We start from the raw sequence: 26,829 nt of genomic DNA, 5'->3' as shown, positions 1-26,829 counted from the left end.
GGATCTCATAAGCTTTAGTGTTCTGATTTCTCACTAGATGACAGCATAAGTACCATGAAAAAGGAGTTATGCATTTTCAGCTATTCATTAGGTTGCATTATATTCATATTTTATGTAAATAATGTTTTTTAAATATAGATTGCATAAATATTAATAAAAGCATGTTAATTTTGGAAGTTCAGTCATAGCCGATCAGATATCTTTCAAAGTTGTTTATGAATAAGATCTGCTGGTCAAAGCCGATCTGATATTGTTTGAAGTTGTTTACGAAAAAAGGATATTGGTCAAAACCGACTCGATACATTCGAAAGTTGTCCACAAATGTGATGTGATGGTCAGAGCCGTCCTGGGAACTCTTGAACAAACGCGCGATGTTTCGCAAGAAACTGTTTCGAATCAAAGGAGGGACGACGAAGTTCTGTTGTAGGAATAATGCGTCGAAATCGAGAAAAGAGTTGCGTTTCCCTCCGCTGCCCACACCGAGGGAGTTGCTGAAACTCTACAAAATAACAGCCCAGCGGAATCTCTCTCAGAATTTCCTCCTCGACCACAAGCTCACCAGCAAAATTATATCGGAGACGGGCAATATAAAGAACTATCATGTTTGTGAGGTTGGTCCAGGCCCCGGTAACATCACTCGCTCTATAATACTGGCCGGTGCGAAACAAATCACCGTCATCGAGAAAGATAACCGGTTCATGCCTGCGCTCGAGGTAATGTTTGTCACCATGCATCCTGATCATCAAAAGAAATGTTCGAATACAATGAAAATGAGAAATGTTCCATTATTATTAATATCCCGTTAACACGTGTCAAGCGATATAGTTGTTAACTAAATTCTAAGTTGGGAAGTTCTCAAGTGGATTTAGTAAACGACAATTGCCACAGACGCATGTACATACGTCTACTTAACTGAAAAAATTAGGATAGGCTGTGTGAAGGTTTTGATGTGAATACGTTTTTTTGTGCATTGAATCGCGTAGTAGGTACTGACATAATGAAGTTATAGTCATCGGCTTTGCCCTTGGAATAGGTAACAAATTATACCAATGTCTCGTCTGATTTCGTTGTGAACTGCTCCAGACATAGCGTGAAACAATTTGTTATAAATCGGCATTGGGCCTGAAAAAAAGTGACTTTAAAAACAAACAACACATTCCTACATTAAATAAGGGATCGAAATTAACAATAAATCATTCTAGCTTTTTTCAGCTACCTAGGTTATTTTCATCCATTGACTTTTTTTTTCTGTTGGCTATTATTATTTCCTTGGGCTTGTAGGTTTGTCTTTTTTTTTTACTGTGGGGTCTGTATTGGTTATTGTTATCTGAAAGTGAAGTCACCCCTAGAGGTCGCCAGTAATAATATGCTTTTGTGCTGAAGGGTGTAGGGCAGTGTTTTCCAAAGCGGGCAATATACCCCCTAGGTTATATGCCCTATAACCTAATAGCTATGGAATGGTGCAGGGGAGATAAAAGCTACAAGTATAACATAGGATCTTATGGGTTCGCTTGAGTTGGGAGCGATGAGAGAAAAGAATTCCTGGAACAAAAAAATTTTGAAAATTATGGTGTAGGGCTTGAATCAATTGAGTCTCTCTTTTTTTTTTCATCTCATTGTGTTATACTGTATATATACCAATGTCCCAGTATGTTACCTTGCCTTCTTGCATCGTGAGAATCTGGGTTCGAACCCCACAGTTTCCACAGTAGTGGTCAGCTGAAGTTGGTTTTCCATGATTCCCAACTTCGAGGCTCAAGCGTGAGCCGATCTCTCCATTAAAAATTCTCACCACAAAGAGCAAGTCCTACAACAATACAGTTATTCAGTCACATATTACACTTCACTCATAGTAAGAAAAATAAGAAAAATTGATGACAACAAGGAGGGATCGCCCCTCATGCCCCCCCCCCCCCCCATATCTGCCAATGGTTCTTAAGAAGGCTCTGAACACCTTTCATTAGTTTATGCCCATTCTGCATATAGGAAACATTTCACAGTAGGTTCTACCACAGCCAGCACAAATCAAGGTCGATAAAGCTAGAGATCACGTGACTGAACCCGTCCAATCCTCGGGTATGGCCAACTCAACGTGTTTGGTAACGTGACACCTTCTGTCTGGCATGCGGCAGATGAAAGTAGAAAATATATTAATATTTAGGAGGAATATATTCCAGATAATAACCCAGATAGAGGACGGATAAAGTCACATGATCTCTAGCTTCATTGGCCCAATGTTGAGTCGGCCGTGATCCTACTGTGTAATTTTCAGTGCCGTAACTAATTTTGATATGAATTTATAGCTACTTGCAGATGCCTGCAATGGCAGAATGAAAATTATTCAAGGAGACATCATGGATCTTAGCTTGGAATCTTTATTTCCGAAGTAAGTAACTATAATCCTTGTAGAATGAATCAAAATGAAGTGAACAACTCATTCAACTGAGAAAAGGGCAAAGGGGGCAGAAATTTAAAAAAGGGCTGGGAATTGATGATGAAAGAGGCATAAATATGGAAAAGGAGGAGGTGCAGAAATGCACGAATCAGTATTTATTGGAATTACCTTCCAGTTTTCTTATGATTTCGGTAATTTGGCATGCACCAATTCGTTAGAAATTCTGTAGAGCAGCGTTTCTCAACCTATAGTCCACGGATGATGGCATAGGTGGTCCGCATGCAGACTTGATAAAATTATACATCCATTGTAATTGATATTTGTGATATCCATACGAGTTCAGATAAAATTATACCTTCAAATTTTGGCTCGCCATGCATCATCGAGGAGAACGCAGGAAATTGTGATCTTAAATACGGGATATCACTAAATTTTGCCAAAAGTTGCAATTTATTGCTGTAAATGCGATTTGCAAATTACTGCTAAAATTGTTGAAGGGTGAGGAAATAAAGAACTGCTGCAAATCGCAGTAAACAAAAATGTATAGTATTTCATGAAAAAATATTCAAATGATCTGATGAGACCATATTTCATTGAGGAAAAATGCTGTGAACTGGGATCTTAAATAATAATCTGTAAAATACGGGATTTTGCCCCAATCGTCATCGAAAAAAATTGTCTAAAGTAGGCACGATCACCAATTGGGATTAAAATTGCTGAAAAATTACAGAAAAAACTTTAAACCTGACAAATATGCGAGATGAATGTTTATAATTTTTGCCATCATTACCTACAATTTATATTATGAAAACTATGTGTGTGCATGCGCGTTTCAACTTTGGTAATTCTCATTGAAAAAAATGGGACATGTATAAAAAAATTAGATATATTCTGCAATCAGTGCCGTCTTAAGGTATGAGCCCACCCAGGCATGGCCTGATGGGCCTCACAAAAATGCGATCTGGTTGAGATTTTGGGAATTTGCCTGGTAGGGCCTCAGAAAAATCATTTGGCCCTGGGGGCCATGTTGCTCTTAAGACGGCCCTGCCTGCAATACGGGACACAAGGATTACCGTCAAACTATTTCAGACATTTTACTGCTCCTTGTTTTCAGAAAGGTTGAGAAACACTACTGTAGAGGATTGAGGTGCATGTGTGGTTAAGTAGTAGTAGCATATGCTTATTCAGATAAATTTATTTCTTCTCACTATATATGCTGCATGACCCGCATTATTAAATTTTTAATAATTATATATCCCCCCCCCCCTATTATAGAGAGCTTGGCGAAGACTGGAATATGCCTTTCCCACCTTTTTACATAATTGGAAATTTACCTTTCAACGTATCGACTCCATTGATAATAAAATGGTTGCATTATTGTTCCAATCACACCGGGCCTTTCACGCATGGTCGAACTAGGCTAACTCTCACGTTTCAGAAAGAAGTGGCGGAAAGGATGATTGCGCTGCCTCACTCAGAGCAAAGATGCAGATTGTCAATCATGTGCCAATATCTGTGCAATGTTAAATTGCTATTCACGATACCAGGTAAATTTAATATTCTGATCGAATTAGGAGTACAAGAATTTTTTTAAACATGTACATATGTATTTATACGCAGAAGGGGGATTCAACAAATCAGATAAAATGGACGTTTTTTATTCATTAAATCTAAAAAAATTGTTTTATCAGGATGGAATTTACACACAAATATATGTACAGAAATTTTGTTCATATACAGGAATTTATTATATACAGTTGCATTAAAAAAAAATCAGACGATCAGTTTTTTGCCTCTAAATGAAATGCGAATCGTGTGTGTTATGCAAATCAGAATTACATTGTATGACGTCTATCTACGTAGCTCTTACGACTTAGTTAATTTTATAGGAAAAAAATGATATATACATGGCCCCCACAAGGGTGGGGCTGACAAGGCTTCAGCCTGGGATGACTCTCATCATTTTTGTTTTTTCACGCTATAAATTCATGATAAAGGGGCCCGTGAAAGTCTGGTCTGAGGGGGCCCACAAAAGCCCCCAGCCTAGGATCTCTGTTCCAGGATGTGGGGCCATGGGTATATAATATACTGCTCCCCGAAAGGAACCCATTCAAAGTTAAAAAAAAGTCGGATGCTGTGAATTTTTCTTGTTTCTGGAGCATTTTTTCATTTTTTTTAAATTTAAAATAATTTTTCTTGCAACTTTGGAGGTGAGGTAAACGCCTCGTAAAAGACAAATTTCTCTGGAAACAAAACAACAGATCGTGAAACTTATCCAAGATGGACAAAGCTATATTTCTAAACTTCTAAGTGTTCTAAAATTGACAATATGTGATGTTTTTAACCAATTTCAAGTGTGTGGTGAGTAGTTCATCTCATTTCAAAGTATGGTTCTGGTCGCCCAAGAAAAACTTGTTCCAAAATCGATCGCTTGATAAAACAGCAGTCGGTTTTGACTAATTTCAACAATAATCATGAAACAACAAAGGAATCAGAACAAAATCCTCCAGCTTTTGAAAGAAATCCCTGGTTGCAGACCCTCTAGACTGTAACAACCACCAAATTTTCATGGATGCAGAATTCGTCTCCCAAGTTTCAACTGGCAATGACTCATCATCAAGCCGTAGGCTAAATCAGTAGTTCTCAGTGTATGTGTCGTTTCTCGTAGAGACGTTGCAGACCTTCGTCGAGGGCATTGTAGTGAACATTGATGATTAGCTATTCAGTGCTTTGGAGTGGTTTTTTCGTAAGACTATTCTGCGGTTTCACAGATAAACATTGTCATAGCAAGGGAGCAATGGATAGCAAAAGTGGGAGAACCACTGGATTAGATTATGATGCTCCTCCACCAAAGACTCATTCAGAAGCTGTGATAGCTTTTTAAACTGCGCTTTCATACGCGGAGCATCATGATAATGCAACCCCTCCAATCATCCCTGCATCATGTTTCTTTGATGATGACTACAAACTGCATTGTTCGCTAGGTATATGTTGCTTCTTCAAATGGAAAATTTTTTCATGACAACTATGTGATTCATCATTATAAGTTATAATCATGTATTCATTATCTCGTGCAAAAAATGTTATGTGCTACATTGTGCAAAACTTATGAGCGTTTGTTTTTTCTGTTGTTGATTCTTCAACTTTCTCACACTTGTCTTTTTTTTTTCCTTTAAGAGCTGTTCGGATTAAGCAGCTTTTCGTGCACTTTGTAGCATTATCAATGTGAGTTATAGTTGATATTTATCACTTTATAATTAACCACCTTTGAATATTTCCAGGTCGAGCATTTGTCCCGAAACCAGATGTCGATGTGTCTGTCGTCAATTTTTCTCCACTAATAAAGCCTCTCATAAAACAGCCCTTTAAATTGGTTGAGAAAGTGATGAGAACAGTGTTCCATCACCGTCAAAAGTACTGCAGCTATGGAATTAAGTAAGGTTACAGAGTATATTATCATGTTCTCATTATATCAGTGATAGATGCAGGTGGAACTTTGGTGTGAATGGATGATAGCAATTGTTAAAGGGGTCTCAAAAGTCCTTTTTTTTAAACAGAAATAAGTTTAAACAACGATATGAATTATTCAGAGGGAACCTCCCCTCATCATATTTTTGGTCGAAAATGAGCTGAGGGTGCAATCTGTTGGATTCACAATATGCTGTCATTATCGTTGAAAAAAAACCCATAATTACACTTAAAAGTATGATTGGATGTTTGCTGTTTTGCCTTCTTTCTATTCATTTATAAACTTTAAATTGCATTTTTCTCAAAATAGATTTTTATGCCATAAATGGTTTTTTTTTTCTTGTATCCTTCATATTTCTGTGAAATATTTATAGACTCCAGGGGTGGAAAATCTGCTACAATTTCCAGCTGTTTGTTAAGAAAAATGCCAAAATTCTTCAATTCTGCTCCAAAAACAAAATTTTCCCTTGAGAAACTCTAAAGTTGCATCACAATAAAAGCTGACTTTTCTACTTTGACTTCTTGGGGGCTACAAATGAAATTAGTTTTAGCCCCCCCCCCCCCCAGGATTCCACCCAGACTTCTGACAATATATAAAATAGGGCCAAACTATGTGAATTGCCTCTTATCCACAGAACAATGGGGAAAAACTCAAATTGCTGTTTCCAGCTATTTTTTATGGAAAAAAGTTGACTCCTTTGATTCACGCATTTCTTACGTTGAGTTTTAAATTGCATCTACTTTCCCTGACGAAGCATTTCTTATTCCTTTAACAAAACAAGAAAGTTTGCAAGAGAACATATTACAGCATTGACGATCCGTCTTCACCATCAGGAGTTGCAATGCAAAAGCTGTTGGTAAATTCAGGCCGTCTACAATCATAGAAAAGAGACGAAATCCCGGAAATGAAATGAGAAAAAGGTCACAAAATAAGGGAAAAATAAAAAGTGAAAAACATTTGTGGCCTTTTTTCTTATTTATTATGCTATATTTTTTGGAATATTAATAATGATTTACTTGAAATCGTCTTTGAATAAAATTTAATAGTTAAAATTAAGAGTTGATCTGAATAGTCAACATAATGTGTACAGAAATGTCTGTATAATGTAGTGAGTTATATTTTGCAAAATTAATTTCAGATGATTGCAAGATGCAATTTAACATTCAATTTGTATTGGATATTATATGGTGGGGGGAATTATAAAGAGACGAATTATTGATGTTATGATAAGCAATATGATATGTGGAAATGATCTTGATGCGAATCATGAAAAAAAAAGGTGAAATCATGATTTTATACACAGGGTATCAGCTCTGACCTATGATAACTTAGAAATAAATATAAAAACTTGAATGTGTGTGTACTGGAAGATTGATAGATTCTGCATAATGCTTTTCTGGGGTTTTAAAATTATAATATTCAGTATAGCGATCGCGCCATCAGTGGTTCCAATGATGGAGATTAAAAATATAATAGTAGTGTTGATTTGGCGCTCTATATAACTTACTCATGCACATTGTTTCTAGCATGAGGTGGGATGATATCAAGTGTCACGTAACGGCACCAATACAATGAAGGATAATTTTGTTCATTGGCATCAAGATGACTTATATTCCTTGGACAGAATATCTTAAAAACTTTCATCATTTATCTGGCATGGTGCTAACTGATAAGCAAGCCTATTCACATATTTAAATTTGCATATCACAGACAATTTTGTGATAATACAGTGGAATTTCCCATACTGGGCGGCACCTGTCAATTTTTTGAATCGTATCCAGGGGAAACGTGTTTTATTATTCATTGATGGACACTCGTTAGCAGAGAAAATTTTCAGTCCCATGGGTGTTAATTATCAAGAGGTTCTACTGTAGGCCATGTGCAGTGCGATGTAACAATGTTCATAATTAATCTTTAAATTGAATTTCTTGTAGGCTGTTGTTTCCAGAGGACATGCAGGAACTTGTGGACAGAGTATTTAGACACACAAGAATAAACCCTCAAAGTCGTTCCTTTGAACTTGAAATAGACGAATTCAGTATGTTGTGTGATGTTTATAGCGAACTTTGCCAACAATATGAAGGACTTGAATTATATGATTACAGAGCTCCAAAAAAGGTTAAAGTGAATGTTAGCCAATAAAAATATGCTGTTGAGAAATTTGCTTCGTCTCAATAACTTTGTAACTTAACATGTCCCAAACATTCGTGTTTATCTGTTTTTACACTATGCAATGCCAAAAATTATAACATGGCTGCCAACTTTGGAAAATGGGAGAGAGGTTTCGTACGAATCCAAATCCCATTCAAAAATTAATATAAAAAGGATTTATTATTAATAAAAGTAAAATTAAAGATTTTTCCCCTTTGCAAAAACGTGATCCCATGCAAGTCATCGCAGATTAGTGCCAAGTCGTCAATCAGTAAGTTAAATACTACTTCAAATTCCCCATCGGGACATGATCAAAGCAGATACAAGTCATTTGCCTATTTCAGATATCGAAAGACCCAGTTGTCACTGGCTGTTTAGCAAATTGTCTCTACCCCACCTCTGAAAATGAAATATTTTTTCTATATAAATTACCACTATTACGTCTAATCATAATACTTGTGTCATTTTTAAAATTTAAAAAAAAGCAAGTCTTTTCCCCCTTAACAGTAATGATTTTTTTTACAATCACAGTAGAAATTCGGGAGATATAAGAATTTTTTGGGCACATCCAGGAACAATCCTGGTTCAATCAGCTGGATTCTGAAAAAGTACACAAATTTTTTTCCACCATATTTTACTTGAAAGTTCTAGTTCTTCAAAACTCTTTATGTGCGTATGCAGTGGAATACAATTGTTTTCAAAACAAGAGCAGAAGAGCTTGTTAAAAATCGAATGTGATAGCGACCAAAACACATGACGGTGTCATTAAGGACTCCAAAGTCTTGTGGTGCATTTGCATTACCTCACCTAACAGTAGCAAGGTGGATGAGAGCCTTTAGAGAAGGATGCAAAAATGTGTCATCATCAAGACCAACCATCAAGCCCCTGCTCTGCCTCCAAAGGATGATCAAAAATGTGTCAGACATCCCTCAATCAACTGCAATCGCAGGTTAAAGGATTAGAGATTGAAACGGATTGGTTAAATTCAGGATTTTAACTAATCAGTGCCAATCTTCAATCCTTTAACCTGCAATTGCAGTTAAACTCTGTTGGTGAATATGGGCGCAAGTGATGAAGACATCAGATGGAGACAGATCAGAACCCAATGATAGAGGACTAGCGCCTTCAATTATGCTTCACATCCTGGAGGACTGCCCAAGAAACACTGCAGCAGGAGCTGTGTTTAATTTATTCAATCACTAGGGCTAAGAAAAGTACTTTACCACCCCAGATTTAAATCCCTGTAACTTTAAAATAGTGTAAAATTAAAGAATAATGTGGGATTCTCTTTGAAACAGTTGAAGATGTTCTTAAGGCAATAGATCTCTATCTTCGTACCATCCAGAGATTAAGCTGTGCCAACATTATCCAAAGGCTTCTGCATAACTAGAACATGTTGTACGCAACACTGGTGACTTTATCAAAAACCTGTAAAACTTATAATCTTCTATGTATGCTATTTATCTAGATAATAAATAGTTGCGTCACTACTAAATAAATAATCAGCCTATGTATTAATCTGATCTATCATCTAGATTAGAAGTGGAAAAACCAGTAAAATGAATGTATTTTGTCTGAAACTAGCTCAAAATTTCACCTCAAAACTGGTAAAACCATTTATAATCAACTTCACTAAACCCCAACTGTGTAGTCACTGGAATTGAAGTTTTATAATGAATGAGTCACATTATAACATACGATAAATATTGAATATAAATGCACAAAATATACTTTATTTATAAGATTTGGCATATAAAACCAAATAACTTTTCTTTTGGTTATGATGAAAATTAAAATCTGATAGGAACAATATTTATCAAATATTTAAAATATAATCATCATTTGAACAATCATTTAAAGCTTCAGTAATTGTAGCCCCTTTGATATCAGATGGTCTGCATTATTTCCCTGCAATCAGAAAAAAGAAAATCGCATTAATATACAACTCTGCACATCTCAGAGTTACAATAACAAGTGTCCTACTTGAAAACTCTAAAAAATGACATAAGATACACCTCACACACAGCAGTAGTGATTCCCTACTTTTTTCTGGCATGACACCCCCATCCCCAGATAAGAATTTCACTCTCCTCCTCCCGCTGTAAAATTTTTACAGTAAGAGGTAACCAAAGAGAATTTCAATGTATAATACCACACATATACTACTACGTTCAAAAAGTTCCGAGATATTTAATTTGGAAGAATGAATACGGATAGAACCTGTTTATTTGGCATTTCCTTTGATTAACTACCCTGTGCAATTATGTATTTTTGCCATTTTTCATACAAAGATGCAAATGCGGATTACAAACATTTATTTTTGCCACATCCTCCAGTGCCTTCGTCGCGGCACTTTTGAACCTAAGAATCATTGCCCCTTAAGCAAATTCTTCATCCAAGATACAAGGAAAACGTCACGGGGACAAGATCAATGGATGAGCTGGTTGCTTAAGTGTCACAATGTGTATCCTTAAATGTTATGATGTGGTGAGACGCAAGCAACCAGATCTTTGGAAGGCCAAGTCGTGGGTGTTCCATCATAATAATGCGCTGGCTCACAAGTCCCTCCTGGTGTCAGATTACCTGTCAAAGCATCACATTTTTACACTTCAACAACCAGCTTATTCTCCTGATCTTGCCCCATGTGACTTTTTCCATTTTCTTCAGATAAAGAATTTGCTTAAGGGGCAATGCTTCTCAGGTTCCAAAGAAGTACAGCGGCGAAGACACAGGAGATCGTAACAAAAAAAAAGCTTGCAATCCGCATTTACATCTTTGCATAAACGATAGCAAAAATGCTTAATTGCAGAAAGTAGTTGCTTCAAATAAAACACCAATTAAACAGGTTTGATCTGTACTCGTTCAATTTTCCACAATCAAACAAGGAGTTTATTTTCAAAAGAGGAACATTTCCACTCTTGCTAAATTTACATTAGAAGTAAAGAATCGCCACCTGGCAGTACAGTGGTTAGGGAGCTAGCCTCTAACTGTATGTCTGGGTTTGAATCCCAGTTCGAGCATGGATGTCTACTAACACTAACAAATTCCCTGAACATACAGTTGTTTTTAAAAAAACAAGAGTTTTTTCTCCAGAATGAGTTGCTTTACAAAAGTTGAAAACAGGGTGACAGGTAGCATACAAGAGTGGTATAAGAATATTTAAATACAGAGGAACTCTGGTTAACGAGCTTAATTCATTCCGCCAATTATCCAAATAGCTTGTTATGCGAATCAAACTTCCCCATAGGAAATAATGGAAACTCTGATAATTTGTTCTATATTTAGTCGTTCCCATGAAAATGAATAACAAAAATGACATTCAATCAATAATTAAACACATTAATAATTATACATAATACAAACAACACCATAAATAAACGTACAATAGGATAAAGTAAGTATTAATCTAATGTATCTGTATATAGGATGAGTAAGTTTACAAATTAACTTACTCTAAATGATGAGAGAGAGATGAGGGCTATCGTTTAGGATGATTTACAGACTGTGTTTGCAAACTTATTCTTTTTGAGTGCTTTTCAAAAAAGAACCATATCTAATGGCACTTGTTTTTTCCTCCTTTTTAAGATTTCTGGGAAATGATAAATTGCAGTGTTCGTTGGAGATTGCACATTGCTACAGCTTTATTTAAGTGGTTCTTTTCTATAGAGTTTTGCACAGATTCCCACATTCTAAACATCTATATAATCTTATTTTATGTGAGGGACTCCTCCTTACTTCTCTCTTCCTCAGACGAGATACCGTCCATGAACTCTTGCTGGTGTGTGAAAAATTGATAACTTCATCTACTGCGTCAACCTTTCACCAATAGTTATTGAATGCTATCCTCATGCACCTCCAGTCCATGGTCTTCCCCCAAGCACAGAATCTCTTCCACAAGTAGTGGCTCTTGTTCATGAGCTAACCCCCTCAAAATCATGTTCAATATAATGCAATCAGCCCACGATTTTTTTTCCAAGCAGAATTTAGAAAAAAAAAACCTTCAGGAGCACATACGCATCGCTGCTATGTTACATCTAGTTTCATATCGTAAATATTCACACTCGCACGAGTGCTAATTTTCCAACTGAGGCACGCTTACCAGAGACTGTAGGGGAGAATATTACCTTAAATTACATAACACATGTATGGGCGAAAGCAAAAACCATTAGCTCCGTTGTGATAATGGGAAAATAAAATTGAAAAAGCGCAAAATTTTTGCTCGTAATGCGAATAATTGCTCGTTAACCGAGTCAAAATTTGTTCATAATTTTTGCTCGTTAACCAAAGTTCCACTGTATTATGTTTCCTGATCAACATTCAAGGAAGTTATCTACATTTAATTTTTGGAAATGTTCCATTTTGAAAGAAAATCAGTGGAAAAGTTATTCTTTAATTAAAATTTGAGCTAGTTAATGGATTTTGGTCTTATTGGCCTGAGGACCAGGCCCCCTCCCCCCCCCCCCCCCGGCTTTTGAAAATACACTAAAAATGGTATATATATATATACACACATACAATGAGTACACATGCTTTGCCCCCCCCCCCCCCGGAAAAAGTTGAAATGACGGCCCTGCCAATTAAGTCAAAATGCACCAAAACAAATGACATGAGCTAGTTAAGTCTAATTTGGAAATTTGTATGCCACCTGTCAATCCCAGAAAGTTCCACCTAGCCAAGGAAGGTTCCTCACTGTCCTCTCGTCATTAGCATAAGAAACTTGATCATTCTAAAATTTGACTTTGAAAGCACTACTGAAAATGTGCAGGTTTGGAAAAAAATGATTTAATGTAAGTAGGACAACAGCTTTGTTATGTTCCCTTTTGAATGAAGAAATACAGAAGTGAATATGTTTAAGTAGAAACGACTAATTGTACACATTGTGATTTTTACCAAAAAACCTTCCAGTTTAAATAAACCCTCATTGCATAATTCAACAGAGCTCATCCAAAAGATTCAGTAACTATTAAAAAAGTGAATTTTCGAAAAAAAAAAAAAAAAAATGGAAATTCTCGTTTGATAATAAGCTTGTCAAATTGTTCTGTTTTGAGAATTCTTTTCTGACCCACCAGTAGGAATATGATCCACTGTCTGGGAACCATAATTTTTTTGAGTATTCCACATAAACATATTGAATAAACTTACACATGCACCTATAGAATGATTTTTTAAATCATCTTTTGTTGTTGCAGAATTTCCATACATTTCTGATTTTAGCAACTGCAGAGAGAAAGAGAAAAAAAATTTTCAACTTATTTCATCTGTGTGAATAAAATATTACATACATGTCTCAATACTTATACGATGGAACCTCTTTATACTGTCGCCCTTTGAGGTCCACAAAAGTGATGGCAAAAATCAGATGAAGAATTTAAAGAAAGATGAGAACCTGAAAATCTTTTCATTTCACACTATGAACACAACCCAGTTGGAACCACGTGTCCCCCCTGTGTGATGTGTCAGCTCATTTCTCTGTCTTAATACACAAAGATGGGAATGATAACCTCCCAGACTGTTTGGTATGATGTCAAGTCTTACCATGTGCATTACATGGCGCAGAAACATGCACCTTGTAGACATACATGGGAAATAATACTGTAATTATTATTTGAAAAGGGGATCTCTTCTATCCATGTGAAAGCTCAAAAGACTATTAAACTGATCTGAAAAGCAGGGGTTTTCAACCTTTGAAACAGTTTGTCGGCCAAAAATAAAATTTCCATGAAGCCCAATGGCCAACAAGTCAACAGGACTTTGAGTCAAATCTGGAAATCGCTGAAAGTTGCTGGTCGTCTCGTATACATAGAACTCAGTGCATATGCAGGAATAGGAAGGTGCATTACATTGTTTTTTCAGAAATTATTGGTTGGGGGGGGGAGGGAAGACTCAAATGGCCTCAGTCCCTAGTTTCCGGCATCTATGTAGCCAGATGACTGGTTAAACTGTGAAAATTAATATCTTAACACCATGAATTCAAAACCACTGGATACGATTAATTACAATTTCTGGTATTTATTAACCTAACAAACTTTTGTGACATGATGTTTGTCCTTTCTTAACTGGGCCTTTAATTCTGTTGACATGAATGTCACAGCGATTCATACCAGTTGACTGAGTAAAATCGGAGTGCAGTGTTTACAAATAAGGTATTTAAATTACAGTTGATTGGGTTAACACATTGTTGACAGTATACTGTGAAAAAAAAAATTGATCAGTTCCAGCACATTTTCAGTTTATGGTAGAATCTCAATATAGTACAAAACCAGATGTATTTCATACACTATCACATGGCCCCTTGAATTGTTAAAATGCATTTTTATATCCTTGCCCTATTGTTAGGTGAAGGTCAACCATGCCCCCCCCCCCCATAGTGTGTTTACCCTTTTTTGGGCTTGGAGAAATGAAAAAGCCTTTCCAGATCTCCCATCAATGATGCGTCTATAACACAACACAGTATTTTATAATTAAATATTTAACAAAAGAAAAAAAAAGACTTATAATACATAAATCCGAGGAAAAACTGAAGTTACAAAGATCATGGGTGGGGGGGGGGGTCAAATCAGACGGTGATTAAACACCTTGATGATAAAATATACGTGCCAGCTAACTGCCTCGAACCTGGAGGCTGAAATTTTTCATTATTTCTCTAGAAGGTCATTAACCCCAGCATCCAAGGTGAACGTCTGTGTCTCCATTTAATTTACCTTCATCTTCAAGGACAACTGCTGATTGATTTCCTTGAGCAATGTGACGGTAGCAAAAATCTGATGTCTGTGTTGTGCCACAAATATCCTGGACTGATAAGAGTACATGGGTTGCTATTGTTGTAATATCTGCCCACGTGTGTATTCCAGTGAACAACCAATCTCGTCACCAAATTTTACTAGAAAGAACTGGTGCAACATCTCAACCTTTTGGCCCTGCAACTTTCACTTGCTTGGGCCTGCTATAAATAAAGCATCTGAAAGGACAGAATTTGGCCTAAGACAAAGAGGTGAAGGACATACTGTAAGATTGATCATTCTCACATAGCCCAAGGCCTTCTCTGAAATTGAACACATACTGACTGGAAAAACAGTAAAATTTCTGCCTCCAGGACTTGTACATGTTATTTTATCATCTGGGACTCTCATCCCCTTCTGACCAGCCTTCATAATTTGAAATTTTTCATTTTTTAGAGGCTAAATCAATCAAGGCAAACTACCTACTAATAACTGTCTGGACACCAAGTTTTGGTCTCAGGTGTTTTCTAATGATTCATCTTGGATGCAGTTGTTGCGGCTCTTCCTACCATGATGGAATAAGTACATTGGCATCAAGGACAGCCTTGGCTAATGAAATTTGTTTGTTGATATGAATGCACATGCTAACTTAATACAGCAGCATTGCAAGATGAAATTTCATTAAAAAAAACCATCACCCAAATAATTTATGTCCACCTTGTAATCAATTTCTAGATGTATCTCCACTTCTGTTTCATACCATTTTTCATCCATTTCATGTAAAATACAAGATTAAATCGACAGAAAACACATTAAAAAAGGGCTTTTAGACTTGAATGTTTTCACTAAGATTCTTCGCATCAAAGTGAATGGTCTGGACATAAGAGCTTATCTCTTCCATCTGCAGGTATGAGGCAAAATCAAGCCAACTGCATTACGTAGGTGGACACCAAGAAACCCCAACTGGGTTGGTTCTGCACATAGTGTAGGGCTACCAGACCTCCTCCTTTTTGATGTCATTTCAAGTGTCCTACATTTTAGAAAATTTTCCTTTTTGTCCTCCTTTTCAGGTGTACGGAATTATTTTTCTGGGGGTTTTTTTTTTATTGCTATTTGCATGATTAATATATTATATAATAGATTACATATAATTTTTAACTCAAGATTGATATGACTGAAAAGTTGAATGCTGGTAAAACAAATAGATAAATATGGTTATTAGGATGTGGTAGGTTAAGTAGTTATAGGCAATGCATATGTACTGTGTATAGTGGTTCTGTTGTGTGTTTTAATTGAGAACAATTGTGATGCATTTTATTTTTTTGGTAAAATAGTGGTGCCATCTGTTGTGAAAAAGGGGAAAAATGATGTCACAAAAATTCGCACCGAATTGCCCTCCTCAGTTTTGGAATCTGGTCACCCTAACATAGTTTAAAATGGAAAGATCAATTTCTCATTTTTTAACTTCTCATACATCTACTTGTGCCGTTTTTTATAGTGCTTTTTGAGTGCTTCACAAAATTTGAAAATTTTGGGCAGCACTTGGAAAAAATCAAACAATTTTCCATAGAAACCTATGAAAAAATTGAGTTTCGACTAACAAACATGATTCCAGAACGAGTCATCTTCGTTAGCCAAAGGATCACTGTATTTATTATTCAGAGATCTTAAAATTAAAAGAAAATAATTCAATAATTAACAATAGAGTGAATGTTATGAAGGCTTAATCATAATAGTCTAAAATAAATTGCAGAATGGCATACCTTTGAAGCTTCATCTATGAACATTGAATCAATTTTCATCCGAGTAAGGCAGGCGCTCACCTAGTAAGCATCAATACAAAATTTGCGTTTCACTGAAAGCTGTACATCTCATTTATCAATCACAATTTTTATACTGTTAACAGGGAAGAAGAAAAAAAGACTAGATGTAAAATTTAACAACAAAACATCTTCGTAGATATTTGAAAAAAAAAAACAAAAAAAAAACGGAGAAAAGTTGAATAAAATACAGAAGGAGGGGGGGGGGGGGAGAACAACAATCAAACTCTAATTTAATGAATCGAATGATTTAGTAACATTTACATTTGCTAAATAGAGGAAAATCTTTAAATCAGTGTCGAGATGAACAAAAAATACACAAACAGGGACTTGAAAAAGTTTCAATCAAGAAAAATTCATAATCAGGGTTCGACTGTATCAGTTACTGAACATTAAATTTTTTTTAACAACTTTAAGTAACTTAAACTGTGAAAGGCGATTCCGCGAACATGTCACACAATATCTTTTTTTTTACTGAATGAAAATGTTTTTCGATATTTACCTTCCTCTTCGTGAAGTAAAGCCTTCTGCGGTTGATGGCACTTTTATTGTTGGAGCTGGCAACCACGAGAATCCTGCAACATAGTGAAATATGAAATAAGTCATTAGCAATAGTTTATATGTATGACATATACGAGGGGTGGATACTATCGACTGCCCGATAATTACACATGCATTTTCTTGTTAAAAAATAATATAAAAAATATTTTCCATTTGAGGATTGCACGAATATTAAGGGAGTTATAACATTTTGAAATCTTATGTGTCAGTTTTTTAATGGTCAGTTAGGCACCAAACACCAATGAAAAAAATTATTCCCTATGCAGCGGGTTGCCACTATTTGAAAGTGAACTAAAACATTCGTCCCTGTTAGAAGCCAAGATCAGATATTTTCTTTCATGACTGGCACTTTTTCTTCTTTGTGCAGAGTGGTGTTAACCTTGTTATTATGTGTTACCTTCGCCTCCACTATACTGGTAAATTCATCACCAGATATGTAAAGCATTAGTCAAATGAGATCTATTGGAAAAATTGTTTTCCCAAAATCAACACTTTTTTTGCCAAAATACAATTTTTTTTCTTCACTGTCAAGTAGTCAAATTTTTTGAGAAAAAGGGCAAAAAAAAAACTGGTTTAGCTATCTTGATTACTCTCAGGGTTATAGCATTGCTATCAGCCCAAAAACACCAAGTTGTTTGATGCACGTTTGGTGAATTTGACACACCAGCGTGGCTTGGTTAACCGTTTATATCCCTCTTACAGCCGCATTCGCCAACACAGTTTAAACTACAATCGTAGGTTAAAGGATTAGCAATTGACAAGGATTTGTCAAAATCCTCAATTTAACCAATCCGTGGCAATTGCTAATTCTTTAAATTGCAATTATAGTTCAAACTCTGCCGGTGAATACAGCCATTTGGGACAGAGTGGGAGTCATGTTCTGGTTTGGTGGTGGTGAATTTGGCAGGATTCTCAAAAGTGATGTTATCAATTTTTAATGCCTTACAACTCCATAATTATTGGACAAATAAAAAAAAAATAGAAAACACTTTTCCATATTCATTTTTCACAAGGAATCACGTGTAATTATTGGATGGTTGATAGTATCCACCTTGTACATGCATGTTTTTATATGTATGAAGTCTAATTAATGAATGGAACATCTTGAATATACTATGTCTATAGATAAACACGTGAAATCATGTGCAGTGATCTTTCTGGAGCAAGCTTATACAAAAAAAGCTGCCATATCAACAGTTGGGAATAAATAGACCTCTAATTACTCCTCGTGCACAGGAAATGACCATGGTGCAACAAAAATAATCAAAAAGTTTTGAAACATTATCTATGCAAAATACATCCACACTCAGACAATGAAAAAACCATTCATACAACCAGGGCCAGACTAAAGATCCAATTACACGAGTTGAGTGATTAAGTAATAACCTAAATTTTAAGTTGTCAACTGCTCAAAAAACGAAATGTGAGTAATCAAGTATTGAATGCTCATTGGATAATATGAAGCCATGTGCCCACTGGAACATGAGAATAGTGACCACTTTACTGAAAAAACACACCAGTTTGTATCCTACTTAACCACTAAATCACTTACTGACTAATAGTGATCAAGATTACCATGCACATAATTTTTTCCAGTAGTTTTGTATTGACATAAAAGTTTTGTTGTTACTAACTTACGGTTTATTCCTCAAATCCTGTTAGCCATCATGCTATGTCAACATACCCCAGAGGTTGTGACAAGTTGCCCCACATTTGGGATAAGTCAGTATAGTTTTAAAAAAGTTTTAAATAGATTCGAAGAAATGAGCATAAAATTTTATTTGATATGTTCATCATTAGTTTGTACCCAAGAAATACCATTATCTATAACATTAGTCACATTTGCTATAAGTACTACAGGAAAAAACAGAAAAGCAAAAACTATGCCAACTAATCCTGATCCCTCACTACTTTATTACACTATTAATTTTTGCAGTCAGGGGGGGGGGGGGGGGAGAGAGAACAATCATGTCCCACCTTCCAATCCGATAAAAATCATAAAAATCTTTATTACAGTCCTGATAAGTATGCACGTGTGTGTATCTCTCTCTTCCTTGAGTAAGGCCACATGCATATTCATAGTCATCCCAGAGAGACAGCATTTCCCACCCATACATACATATAGACATGGTTGAGGGCTGCAAAATACTAAAGCTCAGCCCTACACATAAAACAAAAATATAATTTTTAAAGATATCAACACATATGGAATTTTTCTTTTTTCCAAAAACACATGTAACTGAAAATTCTCTTCCTCCAGAAAAGAAATACCTTGTTCTTAACAAGCATGCTGTAATAATTTGCGTTGCTAAGGTACAAATTTCACATTTTTCAACAGGCTGATCTACATTATGGTTGAGGACATCATTTTCCGTACTTTCGTTGATACTATGGACGGCATCTTCTGTCTTTGAGTTTGACAGACTTAGATTTTTCCGTTTCGTGTCGATTAATATAGTATTGTCGATTGGAATGAATGTTCGTTTCTTGAAATTGCAACAAAATTTTGAAGATTGGAGCTTGCAGCGAGAACCAGGTAAGCAAATGCCAAATAACCCTGCATAGCAGTAAGATAGTCGTAACCAGAAGTCTGAATCATTTTTGTACATTTCAATACAGCAATGCAACGCTTCTAGTTCTTCTATAGGAAGGAAAAAAAATTGTTTCAGATAATATATTTGACCACATAAGCATTTATATTATCATTATAACAAAGGTTAGGCTGCATATACCTTAACTACCATATATACTCGTGAAAAAGCCAACCTCTGCAAATTACATATTTTAGAGAAAAACAAAAGACGTTTCTAAGATATAAAAGTTACAATGAAAACCTTTAAAATTGTTTCCTCCTCCTCTCATCTAATTGATTCACACTTTATGAGACAACAGTAATAGGTTTTTCTATCTTATCAATGGCTCCCGCTTGGGTAAGAACTCTGTTGGTCAGATATGTGAGATAGCTACCTTTCACAGACCACACACACTGGTGTACTTATAGTGCAGAATTCACAATACTTTTTTTTTAGAAACATCTTTTGCTCAGTTGTGTCTTAATGCATGTGCTCATCAGGGCACTATTTGGTGGGGGGACGCTCACTGTACATGAGGAGCCTTAGATGGCCTCACAGGGAAATTACCATCAATTGCGCCAAACTTGTGGGTGGGAGCTGGGAAAAACATGATGCTGCAAAGATGGCTCTGTGTGATCCAAACACAAGAGCACACATTTCGAACAGTTTACTCCCATGCCATTATGCTATGAGTTTGAAGCAGCTAGAGTGGATAAATCATTAAATGAGCTAGGAAATTATATATACATTAAAAAAAAAAAATCCTAGTAAGCAATATAGTAACTGTATTTATGAATAACAACACTATTCTTGTGCATAAGTATGCCCAATTCTGCAAAATTGTACAACAGTGAAGCCCAGCTCAAAGATAACAAAGAAACAATTACTTCACTTCGGGACAAATAAGAAACAAACCTTCATATTTTTCAAGTACATGGCACACTGTAGCCAGCAGATTCCACGATGAAAACAGCTGATCATCGCTCTCAGCGGATGCATGCTGCAAAGATCATAAATCAGTTAATACATACTTGCAAATTTCATATTTTTTACATACATACAATGAATTAGTTAAGGAAAACATTTAACATAAAAGAAATAAAACTAGCAAGACGACTGTTGCCATTGGTATGAGATTATCAGAAGTCTTTTTAATGTTTACGTTAATTCTATAATCGCTATCTGAATAGCTTGGTTTAAAATTGTGAACTAACTAATTTTGTTAAATTCTAAAACTATGAAATTTATTTGTCTCTTTCTTATTGCACCAATTCGCTGGATCAGAACTTAGGCAGTATGTAGGGTTGTTGCACTACTATTGTTGAGCTATTCCTTATATAGACATTTGAGGTTTGATCTGCCGCAGAAGAACTATATTGACTGGTTTAACTGAAAGTGTTCGCTTCCGATTGGCTGTGTGTGTGTGTGTGGGGGGGATTCCTTATTTTGTTGATTTATACGCCTGTAGGCAGGCTTCTTGTTACTTTGTTATGCAACTTTATATAGATATATATATATGCATATACTTATTTTTTATAAAATTCCACATACATCCATCTTTCGGAAATGCTTCAATCTCTCTTTAAGATGGGAAGTAGGGGTTTCTGGTCCTTCAATATGCAATATGTGCAGAGTGTACTGGCAATTGGCTGACAAGGTAATTTCCTTTCTAGTTCTCACCGGGGGTACAGCTTTGCTCTCCACAGTTGGCTACACTTTGTCTCATTTCGATTTATATAGTTGGGCACTTCACATGATATTACTACTACGATAAGAGAAGTTGCAATACACACTTATTTTATTACGGAAGAATGAATAGATACAACACATTTGGTGTTTCCTTTGAAGTAACTACCTTGTGCACCTATGATTTTTTGCCATTGTTCATACAAAGATGTGAATGTGGATTGTAAGTCTTTTTTGTCATGCCCTCACCTTAGTGCCTTCATTGCTGTTCACTGCACTTCTTCGGAACTCGAGAATCGTTTCCCCTAAAGCAAAATCTTTAGGGGAAGGTATTTACTTATCAGACGAAAAAGGAAAATGTCACATCACATGGGGCCAGATCAGGGGAATAAGCTGGTTGTGTAAGTGTCGGAATGTGATGTTTTGGCAGGTAATCTGACACTAGCAGGGACCTGGCACATTGTTGTGACGGGGGACACCCAGGATTTGCATCTCACTGAATCATGCAGACGTTTAAGGACTCGCAGGTCTCTCCTGGTGTCAGATTACCTGTCAAAACATCACATTCGGATACTTTCACAACCAGCTTATTCCTGTATCACCCCATATGACCCTTTCCTAAGAAAATAATTTGCTTGAGGGGAAATGATTCCCAAGTTCCGAAGAAGTGGAGCGAGCAGCAACAAAGGCCTGTAAAATGTGACAAAAAAGGTTTGTAATCCGGGTTTACATCTTTGTATGAACAATGGCAAAAATGCATACGTAATTGCACAGAGTAGCTACTTCGAAAGAAACACCAAATAAACAAATTCTATCTGTATTCATTCTTCTGCATAAGTCTCAGAACTTTTCAAACGTTGTAGCACTTTTGTATTCTCAAATTTAATTTCATGTAAGATTGTCAATATATGTTCCGTAATGGCTGAACTTACCCGTCTCCCCAGATTTCAGCTTCTCCAGTATTCCTTGATTCTTGTTTTATTTACTTCTTTTGGTTGTTCTGACAACATAAATCGAAAGGAGGATATGATGAAAGTGCATCCCACTTGGGTTCTGTTGCTCCAGAAATACAAAGAGCTGTGAGGTGTGCCACTGACAAGAACCAGAGAGGAAATGACCTTGAAAGAAAATCGCCACCAGATTCCACACACAGTCAGTCAGAGCCAAACACTTCCAGTGATACCAGTCAATACAACTCTTCTGCAGCAGATCAAACCTCAGACGTCTAAATAAGAATTAACTCAATGGGAGTAGATGTACGCCGCCTTTTTGATTGCCGCAGGGACTTACACGTGTTTAAATCTCTAAAGATGCCTGCCACAGATGTGAGCAAACTGGAATTAAATTTCTTAGACCATGGTCTAAGAACTCTGAAATCACATGTAGTTCATTGAACACTGGCCATGAAAGCCTCAGACAAAGCTTCAAGAAAAAATGGACTGTTTGGAACTACCAAGTCTTTTAAAAAAACATTGACATGATCTAATAATACACTAAATCTGTGAAGATTCTTACCAATTTAAATGCCCATTCTAATGCCTTTTTGGGATCTCCACTCCTTAAAAAAGAACGTGAAAGGCCCTCCATGACTTCTCTGCAAGCGGGAATGTTTGAAGACGGAATAAGCTCTAAACACTGCTGAAAAGCTTCTCTGGCTTCTGTGTATCTTTTAGCGAAGAAGAGATAATCAGCTTTATACCTGAGCGAGTTTGTAGTTTCCTCTTTATCTGTACTTGATACAGAGCCTTCCAGAAACCACTAAGAGGGAAAAAATATATTAATTCCCTAAACTAATTCCATATGCATTCTATAGAACCACAATAACTTAAATTAAAGCTCTTAAAAGCTACTTAATACATTAGCGAGCTGAACCACTTGTGAACCTAATTTGTACATTGTAGACCTAATGAACACAGAACAAATCTATCAACATGAAGTTGAACCATTCATGCCCACTCACCTAGTCATTTTTACAACTAACATAAATAGAATCTCAATTTTAGTGACAGGTTCCCACATTTATTAATGCTTGTAAACCTCTCTGCAACATTACTCATTAATTCAACTCTTGTGATATACATACATGCTTACTCAGTTTAATTTACAGGTAACAAATAAACAAATACAATGCCAGAGCTGTGGTGTATATATAAAACAAGAACTAAACCAATTTATATAGCAGGAGCAGAAGGTCTAGACATCCTACCCACTTGATGTAAACGGGGGAAACTCCCTGAGTTCTCCCTTCCATGACACTACGTAACATTGTATGTCCTATGCAATAGTCCTTATCAGTCTGAGTGGATAACATATGGGTATTGATATTTTCTTGGATAAACATTTAATATTATGTTAGACCTTAGATTGATTATATACATGTATAGATAGACAAGAATTTATATAGCAGGAGCAGAAGGTCTAGACATCCTACCCACTTGATGTAAACGGGAGACCTAGTCCTTACCAGGACTATTGCATAGGACATACAACACTACCTAATGTCATGGAAGGGAGAACTCAGGGAGTTCCCCCCCCCCCCCCCCGTTTACATCAAGTGGGTAGGATGTCCAGACCTACTGCTCCTGCTATATAAATTCTTATCTATCTATACATGTATATAATCAATCTAAGGTCTAACATAATATTAAATGCTTATCCAAGAAAATATCAATACCCATGTGTTATCCACTCAGCACTCCAAAGTGTTAAAGAAATACAACACCAGCCTTTCTTTTCTGTCCATGTACACAAACTGATTGCAATCACATTACTACAGCTTTCCTCCATACAAAATCCTTGAGGCAAAGGACATATATCTCTTTGATATATAAAACAAAAATGGATTCCAAAGAGTTTCACGAGAACATGAGTATGAGTTCTACTGCTTGTCTTCACAAATCATCACAATCGGCCCTAGCTCACCAAATAGCTCGAAGACAACACATAGTGCAAGTGTGTAGATATACCTTTAAATAGGCACTTGTACATGATTTCAAACATACCTTCAGCACTGCTGGTTCATTAATGGTTGAAAAGAGATCAAAGCCATGAAGACCTCATGAAAAATGATTCCCACGAATGCATTGCGGATGATAACATAACAAGTGCAGCTCGCTTATGTGGTCAGCTTTACAAGAAGCATGTCATTTACAAAAAACTTTTTCAGGCCAAAATTACCTAGTAGAGTAAGTTACTTTACCTGCCCATTCACACGGTTTAAGTAACTTAGTAATTAACTAAATTTTAAGTCATCATACACTTTAAAATCTGTCCCAACATAAGTAATCAAGCTGCGAATGCTCATTGGATAATACAAGAGCACACCCACTGGTTCGTGCACACAGTAGGCCTACCTACTTAATCGAAAAAAACAGACTGGACCTTATTCTACTTGACCACTCACTCATTTACCATTGTAACCTTTTTTTTTAATAATATGATCACCACTTATTCCCAAGAGATCTTTACAATCAGTCCAGGGAATTTGTTAGTATGTTAGTAGACATCCATGCCCAAACCAGGATTCAAACCCAGACATGCACAGTCAGAAGCTAGTTCCCTAACCTAGGGAATGAAACAGGCCTTTACGTTGGGCATATATTTTGAAATACACGACTTAAAATTTAGTTAGCTATTAAATCACTTAACTCGTATAAACAGGCCTTAAACTGGTTCAAATGATTAAAAAAAATAGCCAAACATCAATAATTCATGCTTTGGGAATTTACTGCTTCACGATAAATACACACAAATCACCTCTTTGTCCAGTGGTTGCAGCTTTTCGTTCATGTTATTTTACAACACTATTCAACTGATCAGTCGAAGCTTAAATTCAATGAACAATAAACACAATTATTTTTTGTTAGGGAAAGACACTGGGTGAAGATTTCACTACGAATGCATTATTGAATCGCACAACTAATGAAATTGAAAACCTCATGGCTTCGGTATACAGCATCTGATTCTCATTTCAAAGGCAATCGCATCTTTAACACACTGAGACATAGAAAGCACATTTAAAATGCATGATTAAGCTAATTTAATAATGCTCTGGGAATGACACCAAAATCTTAAAAAGCACACTTAAATACACAATTAGATGGAGCTGATAGCACACACAAAAGCTCTAGGACACAGGAATTTTAGAAAGCACACTATCAAGTGGAGTTAATAGCAAAATCTTTAGGACACAGGAATTTTAGAAAGCACCCGATTAAGAGGAGTTAATAGTACAAAAGCTCTAGGACACAGGAATTTTAGAAAGCACACGATCAAGTGGAGTTAACAGTCAAAGCCTTGAGACACAGAAATCTTAGAAATCGCACCACTTGTTAAGTGAAGAGGATAGTAAAAATGCTGCATCATTAAAAGCCTACATGCACCAAATGAAATATCACTACAGGAAATATAACAAGGTTTTTTTTTTTTCGACAAGGATGGCCTCAAGTCAACGAACTATTGCATCAGTTGATAAACAAGGTCCCTTAGTTGTGAAACCCCTACACACGCTTCTTGTTTTATTTTACCTTGGGATGGCATATCTTTGTGGCCTTGTCCAAAGATGTCTCTTCTTCGTTATTTTCCTCGGATTCCGCGAAGAAATCGTCGTCGATATCACAACCAAAGTTCATCGTAATAATAACAATAATAATGAAAATGATAATTTTGCGCAGCGCCAGGCATGTCGCTGAATATTATAGAGCTTAACAATGCAAAAGAGCCATAATCAAACAAAAATCTGCAGCATAAACTAAAATGCATACGCCTTCCTTACTTCCTCAGCCCAGCTTGGGACTTCTGCCTGTGGTGAAAGGGGAAAAAAAACCTTGGGTTGTTGTTTTTGTACCTCAACACACACACACAAGTGTCTAGTCCCTACAGACAGCTACTTGTGTCCTTTCCTGAAGCGCATGCGCATAATAAAGATTATTTCTGTTTTTTTAGATACCTTCTTTATGGAGGGATATTCCAGTGCAGTACGCATGTGCATAACACGTTTCACAAGCACTCAATCGCTTTTATTCATCGAGCTCTTATTACTATAATATAATTATTGGTAATTTTAGCTCGATGCTTTCAAAACGCATCATCTAAACATGTACCCTGAATAAAGGCGACTAGATACCCTTATACTAGTGACTATACCCTGAATGAAGTAGCTAACTAGATACAGAAATAATCTTTGCAATGCGCGCGCACTTTGAAAGAGGATACAAGTAGCTATCTGTGGAACTAGACACTTGTTTACAACAGGCATCTCTCCACTGAAATTATTTTAAAGGGATGTGACTATTCTCGCAATTACAGGACATTTGTCGTAGTACTTACGAGGATATTTTCCCTAGGTACAATCATATATGATAGTTATGATCTATGATTGTTAAAATTAACACATCTATTAGTTAAAATTGAAAGCCTTCGAGTGACATCGATCGCAATTAATGATTATACAATG

At 36.2% G+C, this 26,829-nt stretch overlaps 2 protein-coding genes across 4 annotated transcripts; one reads left to right on the top strand and one right to left on the bottom strand.

Annotated features, from left to right (window-relative positions):
* The first annotated feature begins 258 nt into the window (after window positions 1-258).
* Window positions 259-8,018, top strand: mtTFB1 (mitochondrial transcription factor B1). The gene is made up of 5 exons (XM_089255151.1): window positions 259-713; window positions 2,304-2,386; window positions 3,671-3,942; window positions 5,677-5,830; window positions 7,799-8,018. Exons 1-5 carry the CDS (start codon window positions 372-374, stop codon window positions 8,004-8,006), a joined length of 1,059 nt encoding a protein of 352 aa, XP_089111277.1. The 5' UTR covers window positions 259-371; the 3' UTR covers window positions 8,007-8,018.
* A 1,703-nt stretch (window positions 8,019-9,721) lies between these two features.
* Window positions 9,722-26,622, bottom strand: LOC149064960 (uncharacterized). 3 transcript variants are annotated; one of them, XR_016195751.1, is made up of 8 exons: window positions 25,901-26,616; window positions 22,890-23,132; window positions 20,604-20,688; window positions 19,387-19,756; window positions 17,057-17,129; window positions 16,498-16,630; window positions 13,158-13,232; window positions 9,722-9,923 (listed from the first exon to the last, which is right to left on the bottom strand). XR_016195751.1 is itself a non-coding variant. In XM_089255441.1 (8 exons), the coding sequence occupies exons 1-8, from the start codon at window positions 26,003-26,005 to the stop codon at window positions 9,870-9,872; spliced, it is 1,065 nt and encodes a 354-aa protein (XP_089111567.1). In that variant the 5' UTR covers window positions 26,006-26,622; the 3' UTR covers window positions 9,722-9,869. The 3 variants fall into 3 exon arrangements, 2 of the variants coding, with proteins under 2 accessions (XP_089111567.1, XP_089111568.1); XM_089255441.1 differs by having other exon boundaries at window positions 16,498-16,557; window positions 25,901-26,622; XM_089255442.1 differs by lacking the exon at window positions 25,901-26,616 and adding an exon at window positions 25,131-25,178 and having other exon boundaries at window positions 16,498-16,557.
* Window positions 26,623-26,829: the final 207 nt, after the last annotated feature.

This window comes from Pholcus phalangioides, unplaced genomic scaffold (assembly GCF_987345545.1).
Source record: "Pholcus phalangioides strain wild (caught in Gottingen) unplaced genomic scaffold, Ppha-v1.0 ptg000042l_1, whole genome shotgun sequence".
Classification (NCBI taxonomy): Eukaryota; Metazoa; Arthropoda; class Arachnida; order Araneae; family Pholcidae; genus Pholcus; species Pholcus phalangioides.
Note: the sequence above shows the minus strand (reverse complement) of the source record. Positions and strands in the feature narration are given on the sequence as shown.